General features: G+C 31.4%; 3 protein-coding genes across 3 annotated transcripts; all 3 read left to right on the forward strand.

Annotated features, from left to right (window-relative positions):
• Window positions 1–2,512: 2,512 nt before the first annotated feature.
• On the forward strand, window positions 2,513–3,192 carry LOC129943267 (general odorant-binding protein 56h-like). The gene is made up of 2 exons (XM_056052574.1): window positions 2,513–2,670; window positions 2,742–3,192. The coding sequence occupies exons 1-2, from the start codon at window positions 2,620–2,622 to the stop codon at window positions 3,093–3,095; spliced, it is 405 nt and encodes a 134-aa protein (XP_055908549.1). The 5' UTR covers window positions 2,513–2,619; the 3' UTR covers window positions 3,096–3,192.
• Window positions 3,193–15,150: 11,958 nt separating this feature from the next.
• Window positions 15,151–15,845, forward strand: LOC129939419 (uncharacterized). The gene is made up of 2 exons (XM_056047421.1): window positions 15,151–15,307; window positions 15,373–15,845. Exons 1-2 carry the CDS (start codon window positions 15,257–15,259, stop codon window positions 15,727–15,729), a joined length of 408 nt encoding a protein of 135 aa, XP_055903396.1. The 5' UTR covers window positions 15,151–15,256; the 3' UTR covers window positions 15,730–15,845.
• Window positions 15,846–24,329: 8,484 nt separating this feature from the next.
• Window positions 24,330–25,196, forward strand: LOC129939090 (general odorant-binding protein 56h-like). The gene is made up of 2 exons (XM_056046962.1): window positions 24,330–24,435; window positions 24,504–25,196. The coding sequence occupies exons 1-2, from the start codon at window positions 24,373–24,375 to the stop codon at window positions 24,981–24,983; spliced, it is 543 nt and encodes a 180-aa protein (XP_055902937.1). The 5' UTR covers window positions 24,330–24,372; the 3' UTR covers window positions 24,984–25,196.
• Window positions 25,197–26,012: the final 816 nt, after the last annotated feature.

Consider the following 26,012-nt stretch of genomic DNA (forward strand, 5'->3'; position numbering starts at 1 on the left):
TTTATACAAAATGTTGTGATTAATACTTTTAAAGGCTTTTCGAAATAATTAATAAATTATCAGCATTGATCATATACCAGACTTTTTTCGTTTCAGTTTTTAAGTTTCGTTTTATTTGTAGCACAATTTTTACATTATTTTAAGTTTGAGAAACAATTTAAGAGATTTAGAAAAACAAAATTTCCTTACAACTAAAAAATGATAAATAAATTTATTTGAGGAAAACACTACAAGAAAAAGTTTTTTCTTACAATAAGCGCACACTCTAAGGGATATACTTCACTTATTGTGGAGACACAGTGTGAGCACTAGGAAAAGGAGGGAGGGGTTGAGAGGAGATGTCGGTGCACATTGGTTTTGAATTCCTGAAATTGCAATAGCTGGGAAAGACAGAGTGCGACAAGGCATCCCACATTCACATAGTACGGCTAAAGAACGAATCTCTGTACTTTACAGTACGACCGAAGTTATGCTCGAGGGTATATTAATGACCATTCCTAGAAGCGCGACTATTACGGTTGAACTGTTTAAGGGAAGAATGCAGCTGGCTATTTCTCTAGAGCACAAACCATTGAAATAACGTTAAAAGAGGGTGAGACAAGAAACATTTCGACGATGTTCAAGTGACGTAAATAATCTTATGATGGTAATATCACCAATCAATCTAAATGCTCTGCGAGCACCAGCCCAGATATGGGAGTTATACTCAAGCTTTGGACGTATATAAGTCTTGTAATTTATAAAGAGTGGATTTAATAAATTTAACATTAATTTTTTTGTGTAGTCTTATAGTACAATGGCAACGAGGCAAATTAAGTATTACTTTAAAGACTTTATTTTAAAAGATCTGTAATTTTTTAAATGTGACTCTTAACACAATCTAACCACACTAGTGCTCCATAAGTGAGGACTGTATTTTGTATTTTGTATTTATTTGTATTAATAAATTCGTTTTATGGATTGAGTTTGATATGTGACCTTGAAAAGTGAGTGTTTTATCAAGTATAATGCCAAGATATTTTCAATTTTCGGACCATGCGATATTGTTTGCATTAATATTGAGTGTGGTTTGTGGGAGAAAACACTGTTTTGTGATTGTATTGTGAATCAAATGGCCTTCGGAATTAACTTAAATTTTCCACTTATTTAAGTAACTAAGAAGTTTATCAAGGGAACACTGTAATTAGTTAAGTGCATCCTGAGCAAAAGCATTTGATGCAAAAAGGGCAGTGTCATCCGCGAACATAGCAATTTCAGAATTTACAAGCCTAGGAAGATCGGATAAGAAATATCAAATAAAGACGATTTCGCAAGTCCAGTAGTAACAAAAAATTTCGGTTTTTCAAAAAAATCCTTATAATTTGGTTAAGCAGCCCCATAATTGGTGCCTACAATTCAAATCACTTCCTATTATGAAATTATGCCTTGTCCTTATAATCTTCTGTATATCTCTTTTGAATTTAGTTTTTTTCTCGTTACTAGCATTTCCACCAGGCAAATAAAGAACAAAAATACTTAAATCTGTTGAGTCTTGGAGAGTGATATCACTTTTTTGTGTTGCTAAAAAAGAGTTTCCTCTATCTGATTTTAATAATTGTTTTCTTTAACTCTGCATTTTAAATAATAAAATTTAATACAAAATTAATAAGTTTTGTTGTTTTTAGCAAGAAATTTAGTTTTTGTATCAAAATTCGATATCTCAAAAACGAACGAATTTCAAAAGTAAAACTTAAGTAAGCAAGCACGAAATAACTGAATTCAACGAATATTTCTAAAAATAAACTTTAGGCTTGGTACATATTTAAAAAACAAAAATAAGATTTGAATAAATTATTAAGTTGACTTATTAGTAGTCTTAATAGGAAAGTTTATGCTGCTAAATCACAACCACATTGGCCTTCAAAGCAAATAGATACACGGCATTGGTCAAATTCAGCCTCGTTTTTGCTTAAGAGCCATGGACATTTTGGTTATTGTTCAGGAAGAAAACTGCGATATTTAAAGTGTGTTATATTCCATAAATTATTAAGGACAACTGCAGTATTTTTCAAAAAAATAAAAGCTCTTAATAAACGACCGTTTATAATTGATATGCATTACCTTAATTGATTAAAAACAAAAAATCATTTGACTATTTCACTCCATCAAAAAGACACGTTTTTTTAAAAAACAACCGTATAACATCGCAATCGGCTTTGTAGGAGTTGTTTTGACACCTTTAAACAAACGTGCAAATGCATACTGTAGTAAATGTAGTCATCCCCTGTAATGAAAAGAAAAACACAATAAATATCTTTATGACATAAATAAGTGCCAAATGACATATTTAGATTTGAAATTGTCAATTAAAAGTCATGTCTCCGCACAAAGCCAATACAAATGGTTGGTCACACAAACAGAATACATAACGTAATGAGAACTAATTATTAAAATAAATAACTTACATTTTTATTCTAATTTGGGTAGTAATATTTTTTATCTTATAGTTTAAACAATTGACTTATTGCATGTTAAATCTGTTCTTCTGCTATAAAAACTTTAATAAAACATCTCAATTTAAAGTATAAAAAGTCGCTGGAAAACAAGAAGTCTAAGTAGTAAGACGTTAAAAGCTAAAATATGAAGTTTATACTATTAGTTGCTATTATTGTTGCTTGTATTGGCGGTCAGGTAAAATTAAAAGTTCGAAATTAATTAAATTAACAAAATTTCAATATTTTTTTTTTTAAACTTAATTTAAGGTTTGGGCATGCGATAATATTACCGCTACGATTTCAGCTGTAGAAAAATGCAAAGAGGTACAAAATATTACTGAAGAGGAGATGGAGCATCTTTTAATAGGCGATTTTGATGATGGGGGGGCAGATGAGAATGTTATGTGCTTCGTCAAGTGTGTGATGGATGGTTTTGATGCACTGGATGGTGATGAATTGAATAAAGGTGCTTTCAATGATTTTTTCGAACCTATTTTGGGTCCGGAAAAGACTGAGAAATTGTATGATGAATGCAAAGATGAATCTGGCGATGAGGAGTGCGAGACAGCATTCAAGACTGCTATCTGCTTGATGAAAAGTGAAAATAGTTTACAATTTTAAAATTATTATTGAATGATATTTGAAACACCAAAAACAGTGTTAAATTGTTATCCTATTAATTTAATCTATTATACCAATAACAACATATCTAACAACATATCTATAGTTAATACATTTATGTTTGTTTGAGCAAAAAAAATGATAATTTTCAATGTCAATGAATTTCACTAACAGTGAAAAAATGTGGATATTAGTAGGCCATGTACCAAAACACAACTCAAACACATTGGATTTTTAGAGCAATTCAATCAAGAAGGGTTGAATGGGGGGTTAAGTGTTTTTTTTATTCAAATTACTCGAAAAATGTATATTTTTCTTTTAAGTTGTGATTGCAGCACAAAATGATATCCGAATATGCAGATGTCTGAAGCAATTTAAAAAAAATGTAAAACGAAATTGGTTGATCGACAATATCTCTCGAACCAATAATGCTTACTTTTCCAATTAAGTTTAGTATTTTAATACCAAATTGGTATAAATTTGAAAGCAACTAACATTTTTTTTTATAAATCCATAAAAATCAAATATACATATATCTTCGAACAGTATATTGAATATCCTCCAAAATAATTGTTTGGTTCGACCAACTACATTTTTTATGTCTGGTTCAATTTTTACACATGACGATGAAATTTCGACTTAACTATATTGGCAACTATTAAACCCAATTGGAGCTATTTTTGACCTAGAAATGTAGAAACATTTAGTAAGTACTGATTTGAACTCCCATTTCTCGAAAATTATTTTATTCTATGCAAAATATTGTTTTTAACCTCAGATAACTTTGTTATAAAATTTTCTTTTAACAAAAATACTCTCAAAAATTGTATGGATTAAAAGGATATTAAAATTGAATTTATTTAAGTAAGAAAAATCCAATTTATTAGTGTTCTTTACAAAAATAAAAACAAATAAGAACAAATAATTAATGGTTTTGGAATCAAGTATCTTGAGAATAAAGACAAATATTAACTTCAAACTATTTTTAGTTATACGAAATGTTGTGATTAATACTTTCAAAGGCTTTTCGAAATATCATAGACGGCAACGAGTTGAAAGTTATCAGTTTGGATCATATCCCAGACACTTTTCTCTTCAGTTTTTATTTTATATATGTATTTTTTATACATTATTTTAAATTTGAGAAACAATTTAAGAGATTTAGAAATACAAAATTTCTTTACAACTTAAATAAATTTAAAAAAATGATAAATATATTTTTTTAAGGAAAACACTACAAGAAAAAAAAACCTCAAATTTAACTTAAGAACTAGTATTGCACAAAAACCCAAAATATTAGGAAATGACTTTTTATTGTAAGTTTTGAATGAGATCATTATCTTAAAAAGAACATCTATCGAAAAAGTTGTCTCGTAATTTGTAAAGAGTGGATGAAAAGTAAGTTTTTTATCAAGTATAATGCCAAGATATTTGCAATTTTCGGACCATACGAAATTGGTTGCATTAATATTGAGTGTGGTTTGTGGGAGAAAACACTGTTTTCTGCGTGTCGTATGAACCAAATCGCGTGGCATTTTTCGTCCTAGTTACTAATTTTCCACTTATTTAAGTAACTTGATGCAATAAGGGTAGTGTCATCAGCAAGCATGGCAATTTCAGTATTTACAAGCCTAAGAAGATCGGATAAGAAAACGTTAAAGAGAATGGGACCCTTGAGGAACGCCAAATGAAATATCAAATAAAGATGATTTCGCAAGTCCAGTACTAACAAAAACATTCGGTTTTTCAAACAATTCCTGCTAATTTGTTAAAGATTACGTGGAATATTCAACAAAATTAGCTTGAAGATTTGTCCTTCGTGCCAAACAGTGTCAAGGACTTCTATGGAATTGGTGGGAGGTGAAGATAAAAGTTAAAAAAGGTATACCTTTTTTAAGCAGTGCTTTTAGTAAATGGTTGCTAATTTCATCATCTCCAGAGGATTTCTGTATTTTCAGGTTTTTAATCAATCCTTTTACTAAAATGTTTTTGAAATAAGTGTACTGGGTTGGAAAATTACAGAATCAAGAATAACATTTTCGGGTACGTTATCACTTAAATAATAATACCTTCGTCAAGTGCAGTCGGATTTTCTTTTCGCTCCTCAGATGCCCTTTGCCACCTTTTTACCGACCCCAAATAATCATTTACAAATCAAAAAAAAAAAACTATCAATATACTCGCATCGACCTACTTTACTGCCCATCGCCGTTTCCCATTACACCAGCATTTTTTTTTCTTCTTGTGTATACTAACAAGCATAGAAAAAATTAAAAACAACTAAACAAAAACTTTAACAAAAAAAGATATTTTTTCTTTTTTGATTAATTATGTCGTGCGCCAACAAAATGTGTGTCATCGTTGACTCAAACGCGGAACTATTAAAGTGCAGTGGCCTCTGTGGGAAATACTTACTCGCCTCTTGTGCTGGCTTGGCCAGAAAGGCGAGTGTATACTTAAAAGGCTTTCTCGGGCTTAAACGCCACTCATATCTATTGCTTACGATATAAGCAATCAAGAACAGAAATATACGAGTGTGTACCGCGAGCTTGAAAGCCTAAATGTAAAATCTCAAAAAATTGAATCGCTTCTCTACGACATCATTAAACAACCCGGCATACCGTCGTATGATATCGCGAACGTATCTATTTGTGATGAAATTCATGCGGCAAACCTGGCTGCTGACCCTCTGCAACAAACCATACCCCAGTAAATACCATTGCGGAGGACGAAATAATCACCAAATGTGGCCATTCCTGGAAGTTATCGGACTGGAATTTGAGACTAAGCAGGCTTGAATCTGCTAATAATACATGGTTCGTGCTTAATAATTGTCCCGGATATGCTGATGCTACATGGATTCGCTCCTATTTTAAACGAGAATTCTGTGTCAATATCTGCGAATGTCTTCAATTGTCAAAATCCCGTGCAGATATGAAGAAATACTATCGCTTCTAACCCAAAGACCACTAAACCTAAATGTCTTAGCCTTTACTATCAAAATGTAAGAGGGTTAAGGTCAAAAACTTCTGCCGTCTTTAATAACTCCCAAAACCTTCCTTATGACATCTTTGCCCTTACCGAAACCAACCTCACACCTGATATCCTTAGTACTGAACTCTTAACTAACGACTATTCCATCTATCGAATGGATGTCGTTGAATACGCGAGTAATACACACGGTCGTGGTGTGCTTTTAGCTATCACTAGTAATTTTGAAAGTTCATTACTCCGTATTCCCACTTCAATCGAATTTGAAGGTGTATCAGCTAAGGTTACACTCCCTTAGTTTTGTCATTTTGTCCTTTGTTGTTATATTCGACCAGCCCAACAAATTAAAGCATACCAAGCCGCTGTTAATGCCATTGATTATCTGCTTAAACTAATGCAACCTAATGAATTAATCATCGTTCTTGGAGACTTTAATCTTCCCCATCTCAATTGGTCCACAGATGATCAGACATCCTTCTTTCCTAATAACATCTCTTCTGAATATGAATCGCTATTCATTGATCGTCTGTCTAATTTTGGTCTTTTTCAACTAAATGGAGTAGCAAACTTTATTCTCATCTGATTGTGATAACTGTGTTGTCTCCCCGAGCCCTCACCTGCTCTCAACCTTGGATCGCTATCATCCTCCCCTTAATCTCTCCTTCTCTATTGAATTTGAAAACAACTTTTTTGAAATGGAAAATTACTGTTATGAATTTATGATTTAAGTAGGGCTGATTTCTCCAAACTTAACAATCTTCTAAGCTCAGCCGACTTTGAATAAAGTTCCCTCCACTTAACAGTTGAGTCCCTTTCAAATTGGTTTTATTTGATTCTTTCATACTGTATTGAAGAATCAGTACCTCTGCTCCCCCTTGGTACAACAGAGAGCTCCGTAGCCTAAGAAATACACGTAACAAGCTTTGGAAGATCTTTTTACAGTCCAAATCTGATACTGATCACAACAACTATCTTCTCGCCTATAATTATCTCTCTGAATTAAGGGAATCTCTTTATAACCAATACCTTAACCTAATGAAAAGTAACCTTCTTTTTTATGTAAGGACATTTTTCAAATTTATAAATGTTAAACGAAAATCTGATGGGTTTTCACCTTCAATGAGTTTCTCCAACATAATCTCCTCTGAACCAACAACCATATCAAATCTATTTGCTAATAACTTTAGCAAATCATATACTAAACATCTGCATGATCCTGATCCACACTGCTTTAGTTATTTAGATGGTTGCACTCAAACCTCCCTTTCATCGTTTACAATAACTGAAGAAATGGTACTTGCCAAAATCGTAAGCCTCAAAGAAAACTTTAGCCCTGGTCCTGATGGCGTTCCATCAGTTGCTCTAAAAAAAAGTATGCATTCTCTTTCAAAGCCTCTAACTGCACTCTTTGAACTCTATATTTCCCATTCATAAACAAGGCAATAAAACTGAAATTAACAATTATAGACCTATTGCTAAACTTTCATGCATTCCAAAACTTTTTAAAAGCTTAGTTTATGATTCCGTTTATTTCCATTGCAAGCCGTTATTCTCCCTCGCTCAACATGGTTTTCTTAAAGGTAGATCCACTACGACTAACTTAATTGAATTTATATCCAAAGTTTTGTCAGCCCTTGAGAATGGCAAAGAAGTTGATGTTGTATACACTGATTACAGCAAAGCCTTTGATAAAATATCCCATAACATAATTTATCTCAAACTAAGAGCTCTAGGCTTTCCATCTATATTTTTAAACTACATAAGCTCCTATTTTGCGAATAGAACTTATAGAGTCATTTTCCGTAACTCAGTCTCCAGTCCTATACATGCAACTTCTGGAGTTCCACAAGGTAGTCACCTTGGCCCCCTTCTCTTCGTCTTATCTGTTAACGATGTTTGTCTTAAATTAAAAAACTCAGATATCCTAATGTTTGCGGATGATAAGAAATTTTTTAAGATTATCTCTACTCCATCTGAGACCTTACTTTTACAAAACGATCTTAATATCTTTTTTGTTTGGTGCGTGCATAATTTCCTAGAGTTAAATGTAGGCAAATGTAAACAAATGACCTTTTCGCGCAAACAAATCCTATCTCATAGAGTATGCTACTTCCTTAATGACGCCGTCAACGTAGTCGATACTATTAGAGATTTTGGTATTATGTGTGACAAGCACCTGAATTTCCATTCCCATTTTGACCAAATTATTAATAAAGTTAAAAGATCTCTCGGTTTTATTAAGAGATGGTCAAAAGAATTTTCTAACCCCTATGTTACCAAAGCGCTTTACATTTCGCTTGTCCGTCCTCATCTTGAATATGCATGCCAAGTATGGTCTCCCTTTTATGAAAACCATTCACTCAGAATTGAAAATGTTCAAAGACGTTTCGTTCGATTTGCCTTACATGGCCGTGGTTTGCAGCCCTTATATATTAGACGCAAAAACGCTGATATATTTTTTGCTCACCAATTGTTAAAGGGCAATTTAGATTCCCCGGATATTCATCTTAACACCAACCCTCGAATTCTGCGCTCTGTTTCCCTTTCCTATATCCCTCATCACCGCACTAATTACGGGCACTTTTTTCGATTTCAACATTTCCAAATCCCATCTGAAAGATACCCTTTACTTTTTTAGCCCGATTGAGTCCGATTTCCCCGTACCTTGTATTTAGTTAAGTCAAATACAATAAAAATTGTTAGTTCTTGTACATTAAAGAGCTTTTATGTGGGTCTTAGGGCCCACATGAATTAATGTTAAAAACTGATAACAAGAACTACAAAAAAAAAATGTTAAGCTGGTGTTAAGTTAAGTTAAGTTATGATAGCTTGTATTAAGCTAAATGAATAAATAAATAAGCGGACACTGAATGATTGCGGTTGAAAGTTTGAGCGAAGAAATTTGCCTTTTCTTCCTGTTTTATTTTTTTTGTTCCCTAAGAGGAGGAATAGCTGAACCTTTCTTCTTAGATATTTTTGTTGCATTTCAAAAAGGTTTTTAAGCTTTATCAAAACTCGATAGGAAGTTTTTCCACTTTTGATTACGAAACACTAAAAGAAAGGTTGAAGGTTTGAAATGCAACTAGGATTTATGGTTTTTGGCATAGATATGAATTGATTTCTTGTGGAGTTTGCCAATCATGTTTTCATTTAAAATGCACTAAAATCAGTGAATCCGATTCGCGCTACGCTTGAATCAAACGATTAAATATTTTATAAGTGTGGTACATGCAAGAGCATTTCTTTTTTAAGTTACATACCAAAAATAAAAGACCTCTATCGATTCTTTGTTGACCATAAATTGTGTAAAGAGAATAGCTTATCATCTTATTCTCCTCGGTCATTGTATCTTTCATCACCTTTATCTAAAATAACCCTCTCTTCATCTCCTGCCTTGAAATTGGTTAGCAAAAAGCCGCATATCAACAAAGGAAAAAAAAACAGTTTCCTCATCTAAGCTGAACGCAAAAACAACACGCAATTCAAACTCTTCTACGCAGAGTGACGATTTTGCTAAAGCTTCATGCAGTGTGAAAGCTCTGATGAAAGGTAATGGATATGATTGCTGCTGGTGTCTCGTGTGCTGCTGAGGTTCCTCCATCTGCTTTGTCTGCTGGCCCAGATAGAACTGATGAAATGAAAATAATAATAATAATAATAAATAATTAATCTTAGACAGTGATGAATTGCGAATAACCGATGACGTCCATAAAAAAGAGGTTGCTTATGAAGGTAAAGCCGATGCTTGTAAAGTTGTTGTTGTTGCTGGTGATGCAAATGTTGTTGTCGTTGATGATGCTATTGTTGTTGCTGATGCTGCGAACGATGTTGTATTGGAGGATGATGATGATGTCGCTTGTCTTAATGGTGTTGCTATCGATGATGCTAGTAAAGTCTCTATTACTCGCATTGCTGTTATCAATGGAAATAAGAGTACAATTGTTGCTGCCAAAAGTTCCATTCCTTGACCTCAAGGACTTGTAGGAAACAGAGTGCAATGTCAAAATATAAAGGTAGTACGCAGAGTAAAATGTTTCCATATCTCTGGTTTTCATCCTGACACTACCTCAGTTGCAATAATTGACTACATTGTTTCGAATCTATCTGCATTCCCGAATCCTTCAGGAATATCTTGCTTTATGCTTAATAAAAATAAGGAAACTAAGCATAATTTTATAAACTTTATACTAATTGCCCCAATTGAATATACCAATTCAATCTATGATGCTAATTTTTGGCCATCGGGAGTAACAATACGACCATTTGTATATATTCCAAAAAAACATTAATCGTTAGTTCTCAGAGGTCTGAGAACTACGCTTCATACTCTTCAAATGATATGAATGGTTTTGCTGATGTTGATATTAATGTTGTTGCTGATGTTGCCGATGTGGTTGAACTTGCTGATAATGCTATAATTCCTGTTGAAGCTGTAGTTGCTGATCTTGCCGTTGATGCTGTTATTGCTGATGAAGTTAATTCTCCATTTCTAATTTAACTTAACCGCTCTGAAAGTCATCGGATTGTGGTTGATACAAAATTCTCATGCTACTATCAAAACGTTGCGTTGGTGGCATGCACACCAAATCAGACAATTTTTGGCTCGCTTCTTCTGATTTCTCTTACGATTTGATATCTCTTACTGAGACTTGGCTTTGTGATGGAATTCTAACGACCGAATATTTTGACGCTCAATTCAATGTGTTTCGTAAGGATCAGCATTTGCCAGGCACAAATATCGTTGGTGGAGGCTTGATGATGGCTATTCTTTCTGGTTACCTCAGCCAAGAAATTTCGCTGGAACATGCTTCGGTTGAACAGATGTGTATTCTAGTTGATCTTCCTGATAATCACTTTGGTAACAGGTTTTTAAGTATTTATATATTTTAATCTTATATTCCACCTAGATCTACTGATGTAATTTATACCTTGCATTTTTTAAACATACTTAAAATTTTAGAAAATATTAAAGATAAAGATCATGTTGTTATCTTAGGTGATTTTAATCTTGGCAATTTTAAACGGGTTTATTCTCCAGAAGAAAAATGTGTGGTTCCTCTTAATTTAAACAATACGATTGATTCAAATCTTTTGGATTCTATTATGTCTCTTGGCGTTGTGCAAATCAAAAATGTTAAAAATGCAATTGCAAGAACGCTCGACTTAGTTTTTGTAGATCATATAGTTAATGCAGAGCTCGGCGAAATTGATAATACTATATTAGAAAATAGTATTCACCATAAATCTCTTCATTTCACTCTTGATTTACTGTCATGTAAAATTTCTAAATTTGAGAATGATGAATATAGGTTTGATTTTGCTAAAGCTGATTACATTGCGATTAATACATTTTTTTCTCAAATAGAATGGAATATTGTTTTTAATAGCAACAATAGACCGATTTAGTTCAATAGACGCCTACTTAACTTAAAGAATGCTATGATTAAAAAGTTTAAGAAGAGTAAATCTTCCATCTATTCGTTCGGAATATTTGCGAACAAAAAAAGAATATGAATTCTTAAAAAAGAGTATCTCTTCTCTGTTGAGTCAAATATAAGATCCAATCCCAAAGAATTCTGGTTGTTCCCTTATAGTAAAAGAAAAACGATTGATTATCCAAAAAATATGTTTTATGAAGGAGCTGTATCGAAAAGTGAGGACGATATTTTTGATATGTTCAGTTCTTTCTTTTTATTGTCTTTTTATTGATCCCGAAAATTTTCTAGGCAATTGTAAAACGAATAATTTATAATAAAGTGAAGAACTACATTTGCAAACACCAACATGGGTTTTTTACCGGTGGATCTACCACTACCAATTTAACTTTATTTTCTAATTTCTTAAGAACTGAATTAGAGGATGGTTGTCAGGTGGATGTTATATTTACTGACTTTGCAAAGGCCTTTGACAGGGTTCAACATCAAATGCGGGATCATGACGAAATCTAGAATGTCAAAAATCTCGAATGCCGAAAATCTCGAAAATAAAACAAAATTATCTAGAACGCAAAAATCTCGAATCCACAAAAATCAAAAATTAACAAAAATCTCGAAAGACTCTATCTAGAAAAAAAACTCAAAAAAAAATATAAATTCGAGATTTTTTGTTTTTATTTATAACAGTTAAAATTCAATAAAACACAAATACATCAGTTTACCCAATATTTTATTTTCTGACCAAGACCAAAAATTTTTGCAAACAATAAGAAAGGTGCATGTGTAGCAATGTGAAATTGTATGATTGATAACAAACTTTACTTGTCAACTTTAAGTTTGTTAAGGAGAAGTAAATTATCCAGAATGTATGTTTGAATTTTTGAGGCAATGTTTAAAATTCGCGCGAATGCATTCTGGATTTTTGCATTCGAGATTTTTTTTTCTAGATTTTGGCATTTCGGGATTATATTTTCTAGTTTTTTGTTTTCGAGATTTTTTCCATTCGAGATTTTCTATTCGAGATTTTTACTTTCTAGATAATTAATTTCTAGATATCGTGGTAGACCCATCAAATACTTATAAGAAAATTACAGTTAATGGGGTTTCACTCTTCTTTGCTCATATGGTTGTCCAGTTATTTGACTGGACGAAAGCAATTTGTACGTATTGACAACAAAATGTCAAAGCTTATCTTTAATCGATCTGGAGTTCCTTAGGGAAGTTATTTGGGACCTATACTTTTTCTGCTTTTCATAAATGATTTGCCTTTGTATATTATGAATTCAAAATGTCTGCATTATGACCTCAAGATTTGTAAGTCTTTAAAAAGTATAGATGACTGCAGTCTTCTTCAAGAGGATCTTAATAATGTTGTTAATTGGTGTGCTATTAATACTTCTAAATGTAATGTTTAATATTTCTAAATGTAATGTTCTCTCGTTTTTCATGCTTCGTCATTCTTCTTTATTTAAATATTCTTTCTCAAACTCAGATCTGAGTCAATTTTAAAATGGAGTTAGGCGTAATTTTTGATCAAAAACTTAGCTTTGTACCCCATTTTGATTATTTAATCTCGAAAGCCAATGCCATGTTGGGATTCCTAAGAAAAAACTCTCAGGATTTTTCCGATCCTCACGCTTTGAAATCTATTTATACATCGTTAATTATATCTGTTTTGGAGTATTGTTCTGTTATTTGGGATCCATATAATGTTTGTCATATTAATAGAATTGAAAACATTCAGAAAATATTTATCGGAAAGCTTGATTGGGATTTTGCTCCTTCTTATAAAGACAAATGTAATCTACTCGGGCTAATGAATTTTCAATCTAGAAGAAAATATTTTTTAATAATGTTTGCTAGAGTTGTTCTTATGAACCATATTGTATGTCCTCCTATTCTTTCTCTTTTTAATATTTATGCACCTGAAAGATCTAGAGATTTTTTTTATATTGAGTATCATAGAACAAACTATGCCCGTAATGAAACTATAGTCAAATCTTGTACTGCGTTCAACTCTAATTCCAATGTAATCGACTTTATTCAAGTGAGATCAATTTTTAAACAAAATGTTCTTTCCGTTATATATATTGATGCTTTGCATCTTGGAAAATAAGTTTTAATTTAAGTTGTACATATCATTACATTATACATTTTAATTTATCATTATTATAATATTTATTGTTAATGTTAGTGTGATAGATGAAAGTCGACAGATGAAATAAATAAATATTGTTTAATAAACAGTTCGCTAATAGCTTTGTGCAAAAAGGCAAATGGTTTGAGCTCAGAGCATTAATAGTTAAGGGTTGAGTGAAGCACGCAGGGTTATTTGTGATAAATATGTCAAGCGATACATGATTTTTTTGACGAATAGCTCGGTATATATGTAGATTGTAGGTGTAAGGGGGTACATAATTGAAAGCGACCTGTCATATGCAATAATATTGTGAAGTATATTTCCAAAGGAGTTAGCTCTCAAGCAGCCCCATAATTGGTGCCTACAATTAAAATCACCTCCTATAATGAAATTATGCCTTGTCCTTATAATCTTCTGTATATCTCTTTTGAATTTAGCTTTTTTCTCCACCAGGGAAATAAAGAACAAAAATGCTTAAATCTGTTGAGTCTTGGAGAGTGATATCTATACCAATATCTTCCACTACCTCTAAACGAACACTTTTTTGTGTTGCTAGCAAAGAGTTCCCTCTATCTGATTTTAATAATTGTTTTCTTTAACTCTGCATTTTAAATAATAAAAGTTAATACAAAATTAATAATTTTTGTTGTTTTTAGCAAAAAAAACGAACGAAATTCAAAAGCAAAACTTAAGTAAGCAAGCACGAAATAACTGAATTCAACAAATATTTCTAAAAATAAACTTTAGACTTGGTACATATTTAAAAAACAAAAATAAGATTTGAATAAATTATTAAGTTGACTTATTAGTAGTCCTAATAGGAAAGTTTATGCTGCTAAATCACAAACCACATTGGCCTTCAAAGCAAATAGATACACGGCATTGGTCAAATTCAGCCTGGTTTTTGCTTAAGAGAAATGGACATTTTGGTTATTGTTCAGGAAGAAAACTGCGATATTTAAAGTGTGTTATATTCCATAAATTATTAAGAACAACTGCAGTATTTTTCAAAAAACCGTTTATAATTAATATGCATTACCTTAATTGATTAGAAACAAAAAATCATTTGACTATTTCACTCCATCAAAAAGACACGTTAAACAACCGTATAACATCGCAATCGGCTTTGTAGGAGTTGTTTTGACACCTTTAAACAAACGTGCAAATGCATACTGTAGTAAATGTAGTCATCCCCTGTAATGAAAAGAAAAACACAATAAATATCTTTATGACATAAATAAGTAATGAAAAGAAAAACACAATAAATATCTTTATGACATAAATAAGTGCCAAATGACATATTTAGATTTGAAATTGTCAATTAAAAGTCATGTCTCCGCACAAAGCCAATACAAATGGTTGGTCACACAAACAGAATACATAAAGTAATGAGAACTAATTAGAGAAATAAATAGCTTGAATTTTTAGTCTAATTTGGGAAATAATATTTTTTATCTTATCGTTTAAACAATTGACTTATTGCATGTTAAATCTGTTCTTCTGCTGTACAAACTTCAATTAAACATCTCAATTTAAAGTATAAAAAGACGCTGGAAAACAAAACGTCTAAGTAGTAAGACGTTAAAAGCTAAAATATGAAGTTTGTACTATTATTTGCTATTATTGTTGCTTGTATTGGCGGTCAGGTAAAATTCAATGTTCGAAATTAATTAAATTAACAAAATTCAATTTTTTTTTAATCTTAATTAAGGTTTGGGCATGTAGCGATGATGCTTGCCTTACGCATGCGGCTGTAGAAAAATGCAAAGATGAACAAAATATATCTGAAGAGCAGCTGGGCCAACTTAAAGATGGTGCGTTTGATGATGGGCAGGCAGATGAGAATGTTATGTGCTTTGTCAAGTGTGTGTTGGATGAGTTTGATGCACTGGATGGTGATGTATTGAAGCCCGATGTTTTCAATGATTATTTCGAACCACTTTTGGGTTCGGAAAAGACTGAGCAATTGTATGATGAATGCAAAGATGAAGCTGGCGATGGGGAGTGCGAGATACCATTCAAGATTGTTACGTGCTTGAGAAAGCGTGATGATATTTTTAAATTTTAAAATTATTATTGAATGATATGAAAAGTGTTAAATTGTTATCCTATTAATTTAATCTACTATACCAATAACTACATATCTACAGTTAATAAATTTATTTTTGTTTGAGCAAAAAAAAATGATGATTTTCAATGTCAATGAAATTGACTAACAATCATAAAATGTGGATATTAGTAGCCCATGTTCCAAAACACAACTCAAACACATTGGATTTTTAGAGCAATGAAATCAAGAAGGGTTAAGTTACTCGAAAAATTTATATTTTTCTATTAGGTTGTGATTGCAGCACAAAATGATATCCGAATATAAAGATGTCTAGTGAGCCCCATAAACAATTTTATTAATGAATATATTTCCAACATCATTTGTGTATTTTTTAATACTCAATATAAATGTACATAAATGTATGACATAGTAACTAACCGGAAAGCTTTTATGTACACATACTTAAAATTAAAAGATCCGATTCTATTGGATATTGTCAGATTCAGATTCGTATTAAATAATGAAAGTGACATTTTTATATCCGAATGTCTGACGCTGTAGTTCCTTATATTTTAGATCTCAATTATTTCATGTGTATGAAATTGTATAATGAAAGGATATGAAATGTTGACATTTTTCTTTAGGATCCACAATCGTTTTCGTTTTTATTTGCTGATATTTCTTAAAAACTTAGGTTTTTACCTATTAGCGTGTTTTAAAACAGATAAAAGGATTGTTTTGAGAGCTTTGTGAAAGTATCAATTTAATGGAATCAAGAAGAATGGTTATATGTAAAGTTCTTACCAAGGAGGAAATAGGTTAAATTAAATAATACCGTGATCTCGGCAAAACCATCCATTTAATAGCCAGCAAATTAGAATTTAAAATGTTTACATTATATTATTTCAGGAAAGGCGGCCCACAGTAAAAGCTGCTTCAAATTTAAGGCTTTCCATAAGTAAAATCAAGTCAGAAGTTAAGGTAAATCGACTGTTGTTCGGGTGATAAAGAATGTAGACCATATACGACACCAACAAAATTAAGAAAAATAAACACCATTGAATACTGCACACAAGAGTCTATTTTAATTTTGCAAGAAATCACATCAGGTGCAAAAGAGCTTGGTAGGGTATACCGTCATCTTTTCCAATGATAGCTGCTATTTCCATGGTTTTGGAAGGGAAGAATTCTATCTTAAAAAGGCACAGCAAAGAAGGCACACGAACAACAAAAGTCTGGACTCAGGAGAAGAATGTGCACCTATTCACATTGAACCCATATTCTCCTGGCCTGAACATCATGAAAAACGTGTGGGGATGGCTTTCGAGAAAAGTCTTAGAAGGAGGACGGCATTACCAAAAAATCGTAGGCATTATTGAAGCCATGAAGCGTTCCTGCCCACAAATTTTGCTCAATTATCTGACAGCACTCTAAGAATCCATACACCACAGGTTCATAAATTAGAAGGTTGCAGACATTACCAAAAATCATTATAATCTATTCAATAAAAAAGAATGTACTAAAAATTTAAGATTGTTTGTTGTTTTATTTACTTTAAGGGTTCTTAGAGGTAAATTAAGAAATTATACCTATTCAAGTGACAAAAAAAACAGAAACTTTGTATGACCGTTTTTGGATAAACCGTCATAAAAATTTATTTAACTTCCCATAAGATGTTATTGTAATCGTCTGATTGGTCGAATTGAAAATTTTGAAATTATTGAAGGTCCCTAGGGTCGAAATAAAAGATTTTTAAAAAGATATCTGTGCATGCGTGTTTATTTACGTTTGTACGTTCGCGACGTTTTTTCGTCGTCCATAGCTCTGGAACCAGAAGAAATACCGACTTCAAATAAGTTCTGTTATACAGACAATAATGCAAAGAAGTGCAGAAAGGACTCTCAAGAAAATTTAGTGGATGATATATTTGGTTAACAATAAATATCTCACCAATGACAATAAAAACTTAAAATACATTAAATATAATATATTGTATCGTGATACCAAAACAGTGGACAAAAAATTCAACTAACAGTTTTTTATAAATCAAAATAACTAAAAACAAAATTTGGCATCTCCAAAATTTAACGAATAAAAATGGTTTCATACCCAAAACAATTTTGTGCAGCGAAAAATAACGTGCTTTACAGCAGGTAAAATTTTGAGAAAAATAAAATAGACAGTTAAAAAAAAAACTAAAAAAAACATTAATCTAAGTTTTTAAACATTGAATTTTGACTCAAATATCTATTCAAAAACTTGAGAATATGGCTTAAAACTAAATTTATCTTATAAGCAATGTTGTTTTCAACATTCGGTAAAATTTTGAGAAAAATCGAATTGACAGTTTTTTTTAATAAAAACCTAAAAAAAAACAATACCTTAATTTGTTAAAAATTTTCTTCGACTCAAATTGCTTTTCAAAATTTAAAAATATTGTCTTCTAACTTTTTGTATTTCACAGAAAATATTGTTTTTGTTATTCAGTAGTTTTTTTTAATAAAAATCCCACAGTCGGTTTATTCATAAAAAAAAGAGGCTGGGATCCAACCCACACTGATAACTTCCCATCCCGCCTGTCGAGTTGTCTTGCTAAGTTTGTCTATATGTACTCGTATCAATTTTTACCAAATTTGCGTACTATTTTTTGAAGCTTTTATTTTTTATGAAAAAACGGACTGTTGGATTTTTATATAAAAATTAATGAATATCAAAAGCAATATTTTCTGTGAAATAAAATAAGTTTGAAGCCAATATTTTTAATTTTTGAAAAGCTATTTGAGTCGAAAGTAAATTTTTACCAACTTTTGTTAAATTCTGTTTAGGTTTTTAATTTTTTGTACAAAAACTGTCAATTCGATTTTTTTCAAAATTTTACTGAATGATAATAACAATTTTTTTTGACAGATAAGTTTTTGCAAAGATATTTGAATCGATATTCAATTTTTACCAACTTTGAGTAATGTTTTTTTTTAGATTTTTTTTTATTAAAAAAAAATGTCAATTCGATATGTATCAAAATTTTGTCAGATGTCAAAAACATTATTCTTCGTTGCACAAAATTGTTTTGGAGATGAAATCATATTTTGGTCGTAAAATTTTGGAGGTGAAAAATTTTTTTTTCAGTTTTTTTTTGATTTAAAAAAAAAACATTAAATGGATTTTTTTCAAAAAATATACTTCTTTTACATCACGTTACAATATATTATATAAAATTTAATTCAAGTCTCTAGCGTTTTTGGTTCGTAAGATATTTAGGGTTAACCAAAATTTTCACCTTTTTTTCAAACTGCTATGGTGAAAACGCAATTTTCTTCAGCGCCCTTTCTGCATCTTTCTGCCTTATTATTTGTATAACAGAATTTATTTGAAATCGATATCTCTTCTGGTCCTTGAGCTATGGACGACGAAAAAAACGTCGCGAACGTACGTACACACGCACGCACACACATCTTTCTAAAAATCTTTTATTTCGACTCTAGGGACCTTGAAACATCGATAAATGTCAAAATTTTCAATTTGACAAATCGGACCCATCACAATAACTTCTTATGGGAAGTTAATAAAATCTTCAAAAAATAGTACGAACATTTGGTAAAATGTATGTTCGGTTCTTGGTATCTTTTAAATTAATTTCATTCATCCAATTTGTAAAAATTTAAGAAATGGGACGAAAATTAGTAAAATTTGTTTTCGACTAAAAATCTATTTAACAAAATTAGATTTTCAAATTTAACTTCATATTTCTTTATATGAAAAATATTGATGGTAATTTTAAATTTTTTAAGAACTTTTTTAACCCAACTCGAAAACCACAAACTTTTAAGTAAGAAAAATCGACCGACGGGATGGGAAGTTATCAGTGTGGGTCGCATCGCAAACTTAGAAATATTGGCAAATAAAATCAAAAAATGCTTGTCTATATTTACGTGACACGAAGTGTATGTTTTCTTTTAAATCTACCTAAGCACCTCGGTATCACAAGTTAAAAATCATAACGGCAAATATAGAATTTCAGTCTTTTTAAGAATCAGTTTAAATGTGTCTTCAAATGACAACCAAATCTACTATATAAACATAACATGCGAATTATAACTAAACTGTTATGCCAAAACTATAATTCTCTTTGGGACGATAAACCGATTTTCTCTCCTATTACCTTCTCATACTCAAAAAATAAGGAAACACACACAAATAATGACAAAATTCTACTATGAAAAATTTAATTTAATAATAAAATAAATATACATATAACGAATAGGTAAAAAAACAAAACAAAAAACAACTTAAAATAAATATTTTTAGAAGTTTTTCCCTTTTGGGTAAGAAACTTTTGGTCGTCATCGTCATAAAAGTCACAAAAGAGAAAAACTTCTCACTTTTAAATAACTTATCCCATTGGTCATATGGTCTCAGGACTATGGTTATATGTATGTACATATTAAAATAAAAAGTTAAAACAAAAACCCTCCCATATACCTACGTTCGCCTTTTTTATATGTATCTACTACACCACGTAGCACTTAAAAAATAAAGTAGAAAAACATACCCGAAAAACTCAACACTCCAATCATACATAATACACTATATTCCACCCACAATGTGAATGTATGTTGTATTTTTTTTTTATAATAGTAGATCGTAGTATAGAAATGTATGTATGTGTGTAGTTAAGTTGAGTTGTAAAAGTTTTGTTTGAGGGAAAAGTTTTCTGTTGAATCCTCAATGCGCGCCATCTCGATGTCCTTTCTTCGTTCAAATGACATCTCAGCAAACAGTTTATCTAATTTCCTTAAACAGTTTTTGCAAACACACCAAACCATCAGTCCTAGCTCAAGCTCAAGCCCAGTACCAGTTGTAAAGTGAAAGGAAACTATACCGAAGTTGACAAGAACGGCTTCGACGACGAAGACGACGAAGACGACAAGAAGAATGAGTACGTTTTTTTGTCAGTGAGAAAAATAGTTTCATCATATAGCGAAGTTTTTGCGAGCAGCAGTTCACAATTTTAGGGTCCTACTGGCGTTGTTACAACACTGGGAGAGATGGTGATGCTGCAACAACTTTTCTACTTTACTTGCTATATGTACTTGTACACATTCAAGGACTATCGCCCTAGATAAGAACTTGCATTCGCATCAGAGAGGAACATGCCTCACAAAGTGATGACTTTTAGGAACCTCGAACTACACGAGGACGAGTACAGAAAAATAAATGATAAAATGTGAAAAATCCCAGTATAGCAGCATCTAGCAGCGAGCACCAACACCGGAGTGCCATCATGCCATAAGATAAGACCTCGAAGCTCAAATTCAGGATTTGGATATGGAAGAATTGTCCTTTCGTTTGCTATACGAGTGGTATATAGATGTGTGTGGAGGAACTTTAAGTCGCTCCAGAGTTCGACAGTTCAAAGTGTAACTTTGATAGTGAAAGAGAGAAAACTGAAAAAAAGTGTCCCTAAAGAAAGTTCCCATCGCATCGCATCGCCGAAATCATATCCCCTGGTTGTATCCTTTGACAGTGAAGTACGACGAAAATAACTATGGTGGTTGGTGGCAGCGGAGGAGCAGTGCGGCGCGAGGTGCGACGGGTGCTAACTGCTAACATGAAACTATACGGCTAATGTGAAATCCATTAAAAGTTTAGTCCTGGAGCGAAAATATAACACGCGGGTTAAATTGAAAATCTGTCATCACGAAAGTGTGAGCGTGTGTAGTAGGTATAGGGTATATACCATATACCTATACCTACGTATGCGTTGAACAGTCGCAAAAAGTCCATTTGCTAATCTTTTGGGATAGATATGGTTCCATATACTGTAAAATGTATGAATGTGTGGCCCCTATAGATGTCGTGTCGCAGAGTCCCTCTGTGCTGTGCATGCGGTTGAGTTTTAGAAAAGGACTCGTTTATGTTATTTTCGAATGTTCTTGTGTGATGTGTGTGTTTGTTGGTTGTTTACTTTATATACGGTACATGGGGAGAAAAACTTTTAAAGGACAAACAAACGTCAGAAAATAAACTCTTATATGAGATTTAAATTTATTTGATTTGAAATTAATTGAGTTGAGTTTATATTATAAAGACGAAGAGAACGACAGCGGTGTCGATGATGACGATGGGAAAGCCGGAAAGTAAAGATAAAGAAGAAAAACCGGATGCTGGGAGTTGTGTTTCCGGTCGTCATAGTCAGCTCTCAAAGGGATATCTATATATTCCTCCGTGTGTCTCTCTCACTTGAGTTTAAGTTTTCGTTTTTGGTGTGACAACTTATTTTCAATATTGAGATGCAATTTGGTTAAGTAAATTGTTGGTACACAAGTATATCTTATCTCTGATGATGATGTTTGAAAGATATATATTTACTCTTATGCACTTATATGTATGTACACATCAACTTCATGTGGATTTGATATTGGATAGATTTTGGTAAGTGATTGAGTGTCAAGGGAAAATAAACAAAAGTTTTGTGGTGTACAGATGAAGTTTTGTCAAATAATGTGATATTTGCGGTTGGAGAAGTTTTCTAATAAAGATTTCGCAAACAAGAAAGGAATATTTAGCTATAGTGGACTTTATGTGGACAGTATAAAAATAATCTTAATGTTAAAAATTTGAAAGAATTCTAACTTGAATAAGAGGATCAATTTAAAAAAAGTAATATTTTAAGCTCCTACGATCTTATCTTGAAAAAAAAAACATAAGAGCTGATATCCAAACTTTTGTAAGTAAAGTCCAATTAGCGGTAAAGATGTTGTCACTAAAAGAAAGCTAAGAAGAAGTTAAGACTTTTAATACGTCACTGACCACCATCAACAACAAAAAATAATTATTCGAAGACTTTAATTGGGATAAATTTGTCCATCAGCCATAGTTAATGATTAAGGATATCAACTTCAGATAAAATTTGTTTTACATAATAATTACATAATAATAAAGAAAGATCTTCGAGGTAGTATTTTATATTGGCAATTTAAAAAAAAAATAAACTTGTTAACTTTAGATAACAAGAACCTATGTAAAATAAAATTTAATTTCACTCAATATAATCAAATAGACTTGGTTTATATTTTAAATAAATTCGAATTTGTGGGTTGCTAATATAAAAATTCTAATTGACAGGTTTTTTACAAGACAAACAAAAAATGAGCACGCAAAATATACAGACAACAGCTTAAACTTCATTTATTTATTGGGTTATTTTCAAAAATATAAAGACCATTATTTGGGTCTATATCAAAAAATTGTGTTGCGATTTTAATGGGTACCATTTAAAAACTTGAATGATTCAACATGTTCAATTAGATGTTATCTAAATAGGGCAGTAATGTTAAATTAAAATGCTGGCATTCCTTAAGGTTAAGCCAGTTAAACTGGCCTAGGTGTGTCCGTTTCCTAACCTAGCCTTAAGGTTAGAATGTCCTGGAAAAGTAAAAAAAGAAATTGTCAGAACGATTTTTTTACAAGTACTTAAATTACGTCCAGCGAAATTTTATTTTTTATAAAAAAATATTTTTTCTTTTTTATAAAAAATAAGAATCCAAATCAATCTAATTTAATTTCATATTCATATAATATTGTTTATAATATTTGGCAAGATTTTTATGAAAATTTAATAAACAATTTTCAGAAAAAATACTCACACCTTAATTCATTAATGTATCTTCCCGAAATATGATATACTTTTTGAAGTTTCTTAATTGACAGTTTTGCTTTCAAACAAATACTCGTAGGTATCATTTGCGTAAAATCACCAATCAAAAGTTATCAGTGTGCTAAACAGGATCAAAGTAAATATCATTACTTTTTTGAAGACAATTTAAGAAATTATTTTTGTTTAAAAATTATCCAAAAGCAAATATCATAATTTATTCGACTTTTTTTTGTTTTCAGTTTATACTTGTTGAATTAATTAATTCTTGATGTTGTTGATTAGTCAAAACAAAATTTTAAAAACCAATATCACTGTTCGTCCTTGAGAGTTGATGAATTTACGTTTGTACAAGTGTACTTAACATTCATACATTTCAGGTTATTTAAAAAAAAATCAATTACATAAATAGGACTGACTAAGAAACAAAAGAGCTGACGTCAAAACTTTTTTAAATGAGATCATGGCAATTCGTGGTTAAAATGAACTTATAAAGTTAAGTTAAAACTCGAATTTGTAGATTTTTTTCACTGCCTTTTACATGAGTTTGAAAAATATTTTTATTTTTTAAATTAAGACCATAGAACAACCAAAAACTGGAATTTAAAAATGAATATTAAGAAACCTTTCTAACAAGGACAACAAATATGTTTAGTCAAAGAGAACTTAGTGACTTTAACTGCATGGCCTTCCATTTGAACTGTCAACATCAATAATAACATTATAGTTCCAGAAAACAAATTCAAACAACACAACATTATATTTTTTAATTGACATTGACACTGAACTCTGAAACTATCCAACCGAATAATTTATTTGTTTACCTTGATAGGTCCCAACATTTATCCAAACCACTGATGGTAATAAACTGATTGGCTTTATTTTAATAATTTAGAACTTATCATTGTTATCAATCAGAGCATTCCGAAAATATAAAACCACCACATATTTGAATTTCCACATTTAGACGTCTGATCCACACTCTCGAAAATCCATCAAAAAACATAATGAATTTCCAAAGTAACTTGATTTTCGTTTTTGTATTCTTGTGTTCCCATCAGACAGCATTTGTGAGTTTTTTAGTTTGAAATTATTGTTAATTGCTAAGATGTAATTTTCATCCTCATACCATTGACAGACTCGATATGCTTCGCTCAATATTGGCCTCAACATTTCGGCACACTTTTCCGACGAAAACAATCAACTCACCCAAGAACTTATCCGAATTTGCATGAAAGAAACTCAACTCTCCATGGCTGATTTGTACCGTTTCAAGGCCAATGAAATCCAAGAAACAGACATCAGTGAATCTACGCAATGTTTTGCCCATTGCATTTACGAACAGATGGGCTTTATAAAGAATGGTCTATTCGTAGACAATGATGATTCTCAAAAGTCGGATTTAAACAGTGCCACTGGAGGGGGAGATTTTGTAGTGTGTAAGGCAATTCGAGGCCAGAATAAGTGTGATACGGCATATAAAATTCATCAATGCATTCAGAAGGTCAAGTTCAGTGGAGCTCTGCGTGATCCAACACTAACAATGATCTCAGAAACAAGCAGCAGTCCAAATGATGAAACCAATGACGAAGACGATTCCAGTGACAGTCAAAATTGACAATTAAAAAAAAAAAAACAATTTAGATCAATAAAAGAATTCTGAAAAATGTTTAAAAAAAAATCACAGTTTGTTCAATAACAAGCGAAAGCAATTAAATTTGTTTGTATACTTGATTTTTGTAATCTTTTTATTATGTTTTTTTTTTCATGAATATGTGATGCAGTTGATAGCCATTATGAATAAAACATTCATTGGAATGATTGAAGCGTGTCTGCGTTTTGTTATTTAATTCTCACATGGAATATAAATAGCACTTAAATAGACTTATTATATTAAGTGTTGAGTAAAAATTATTCGGATGTTAGCTAAGCTCAAATTAATGGAAACATTTAGAGACACCATGTAATATTTTTTTTAGGTGCGGGGTAAGAAACGTGAACGTAATAAAATACATTAAACTTTTTTAAATTTCCCTGAAATCTTCATGTTGATTATTTTCAAAATAATTGACAATGGATTTTCCAATACAAAGCATGATATCTTGAACTTAAATAAATCAGGCTATTTGTAGGGCTTTTTTTAGCATATATTAAACTATTTACAATTCATAATTATCATAATCTAAAACTTTTTTTAAACACTTATATAGTAAAAATCCATTTGTACACGAATCCCCCTCTAAGTCACCAACATCATGACAAAATACATAAACATCTTCAATATCCTCCGAATCGACACCATTTTTTCTAGCCGTAGCCATACTTTTGAGAAAATTCTTATCCATTATTCCATTCATTTCTAAAACACATTGTATATAGCAATGAAGTTCATGTTTGTTTTCAGCATATTCAAGTTTTTCTATCAAAAAATGTTCAACCTCATCACGTGTAATATTTGCCTTAAGCATGCAGTAGTAGTATGGATCACCTCGAAAAGCTGCAATAGCAATGTGGCAACCCTGTCGTAGAATAAAAGAAACGAAATATTTACGAAAAATTCTTACATTATTTTTAAGCTAATTAAAACAAGTATTAAGCATGCTCTAAAGGTTAAACTGGGCGTATACTTATTTACTTTTGTAATATT

The sequence above is a fragment of the Eupeodes corollae genome, chromosome 1 (assembly GCF_945859685.1).
Source record: "Eupeodes corollae chromosome 1, idEupCoro1.1, whole genome shotgun sequence".
Classification (NCBI taxonomy): Eukaryota; Metazoa; Arthropoda; class Insecta; order Diptera; family Syrphidae; genus Eupeodes; species Eupeodes corollae.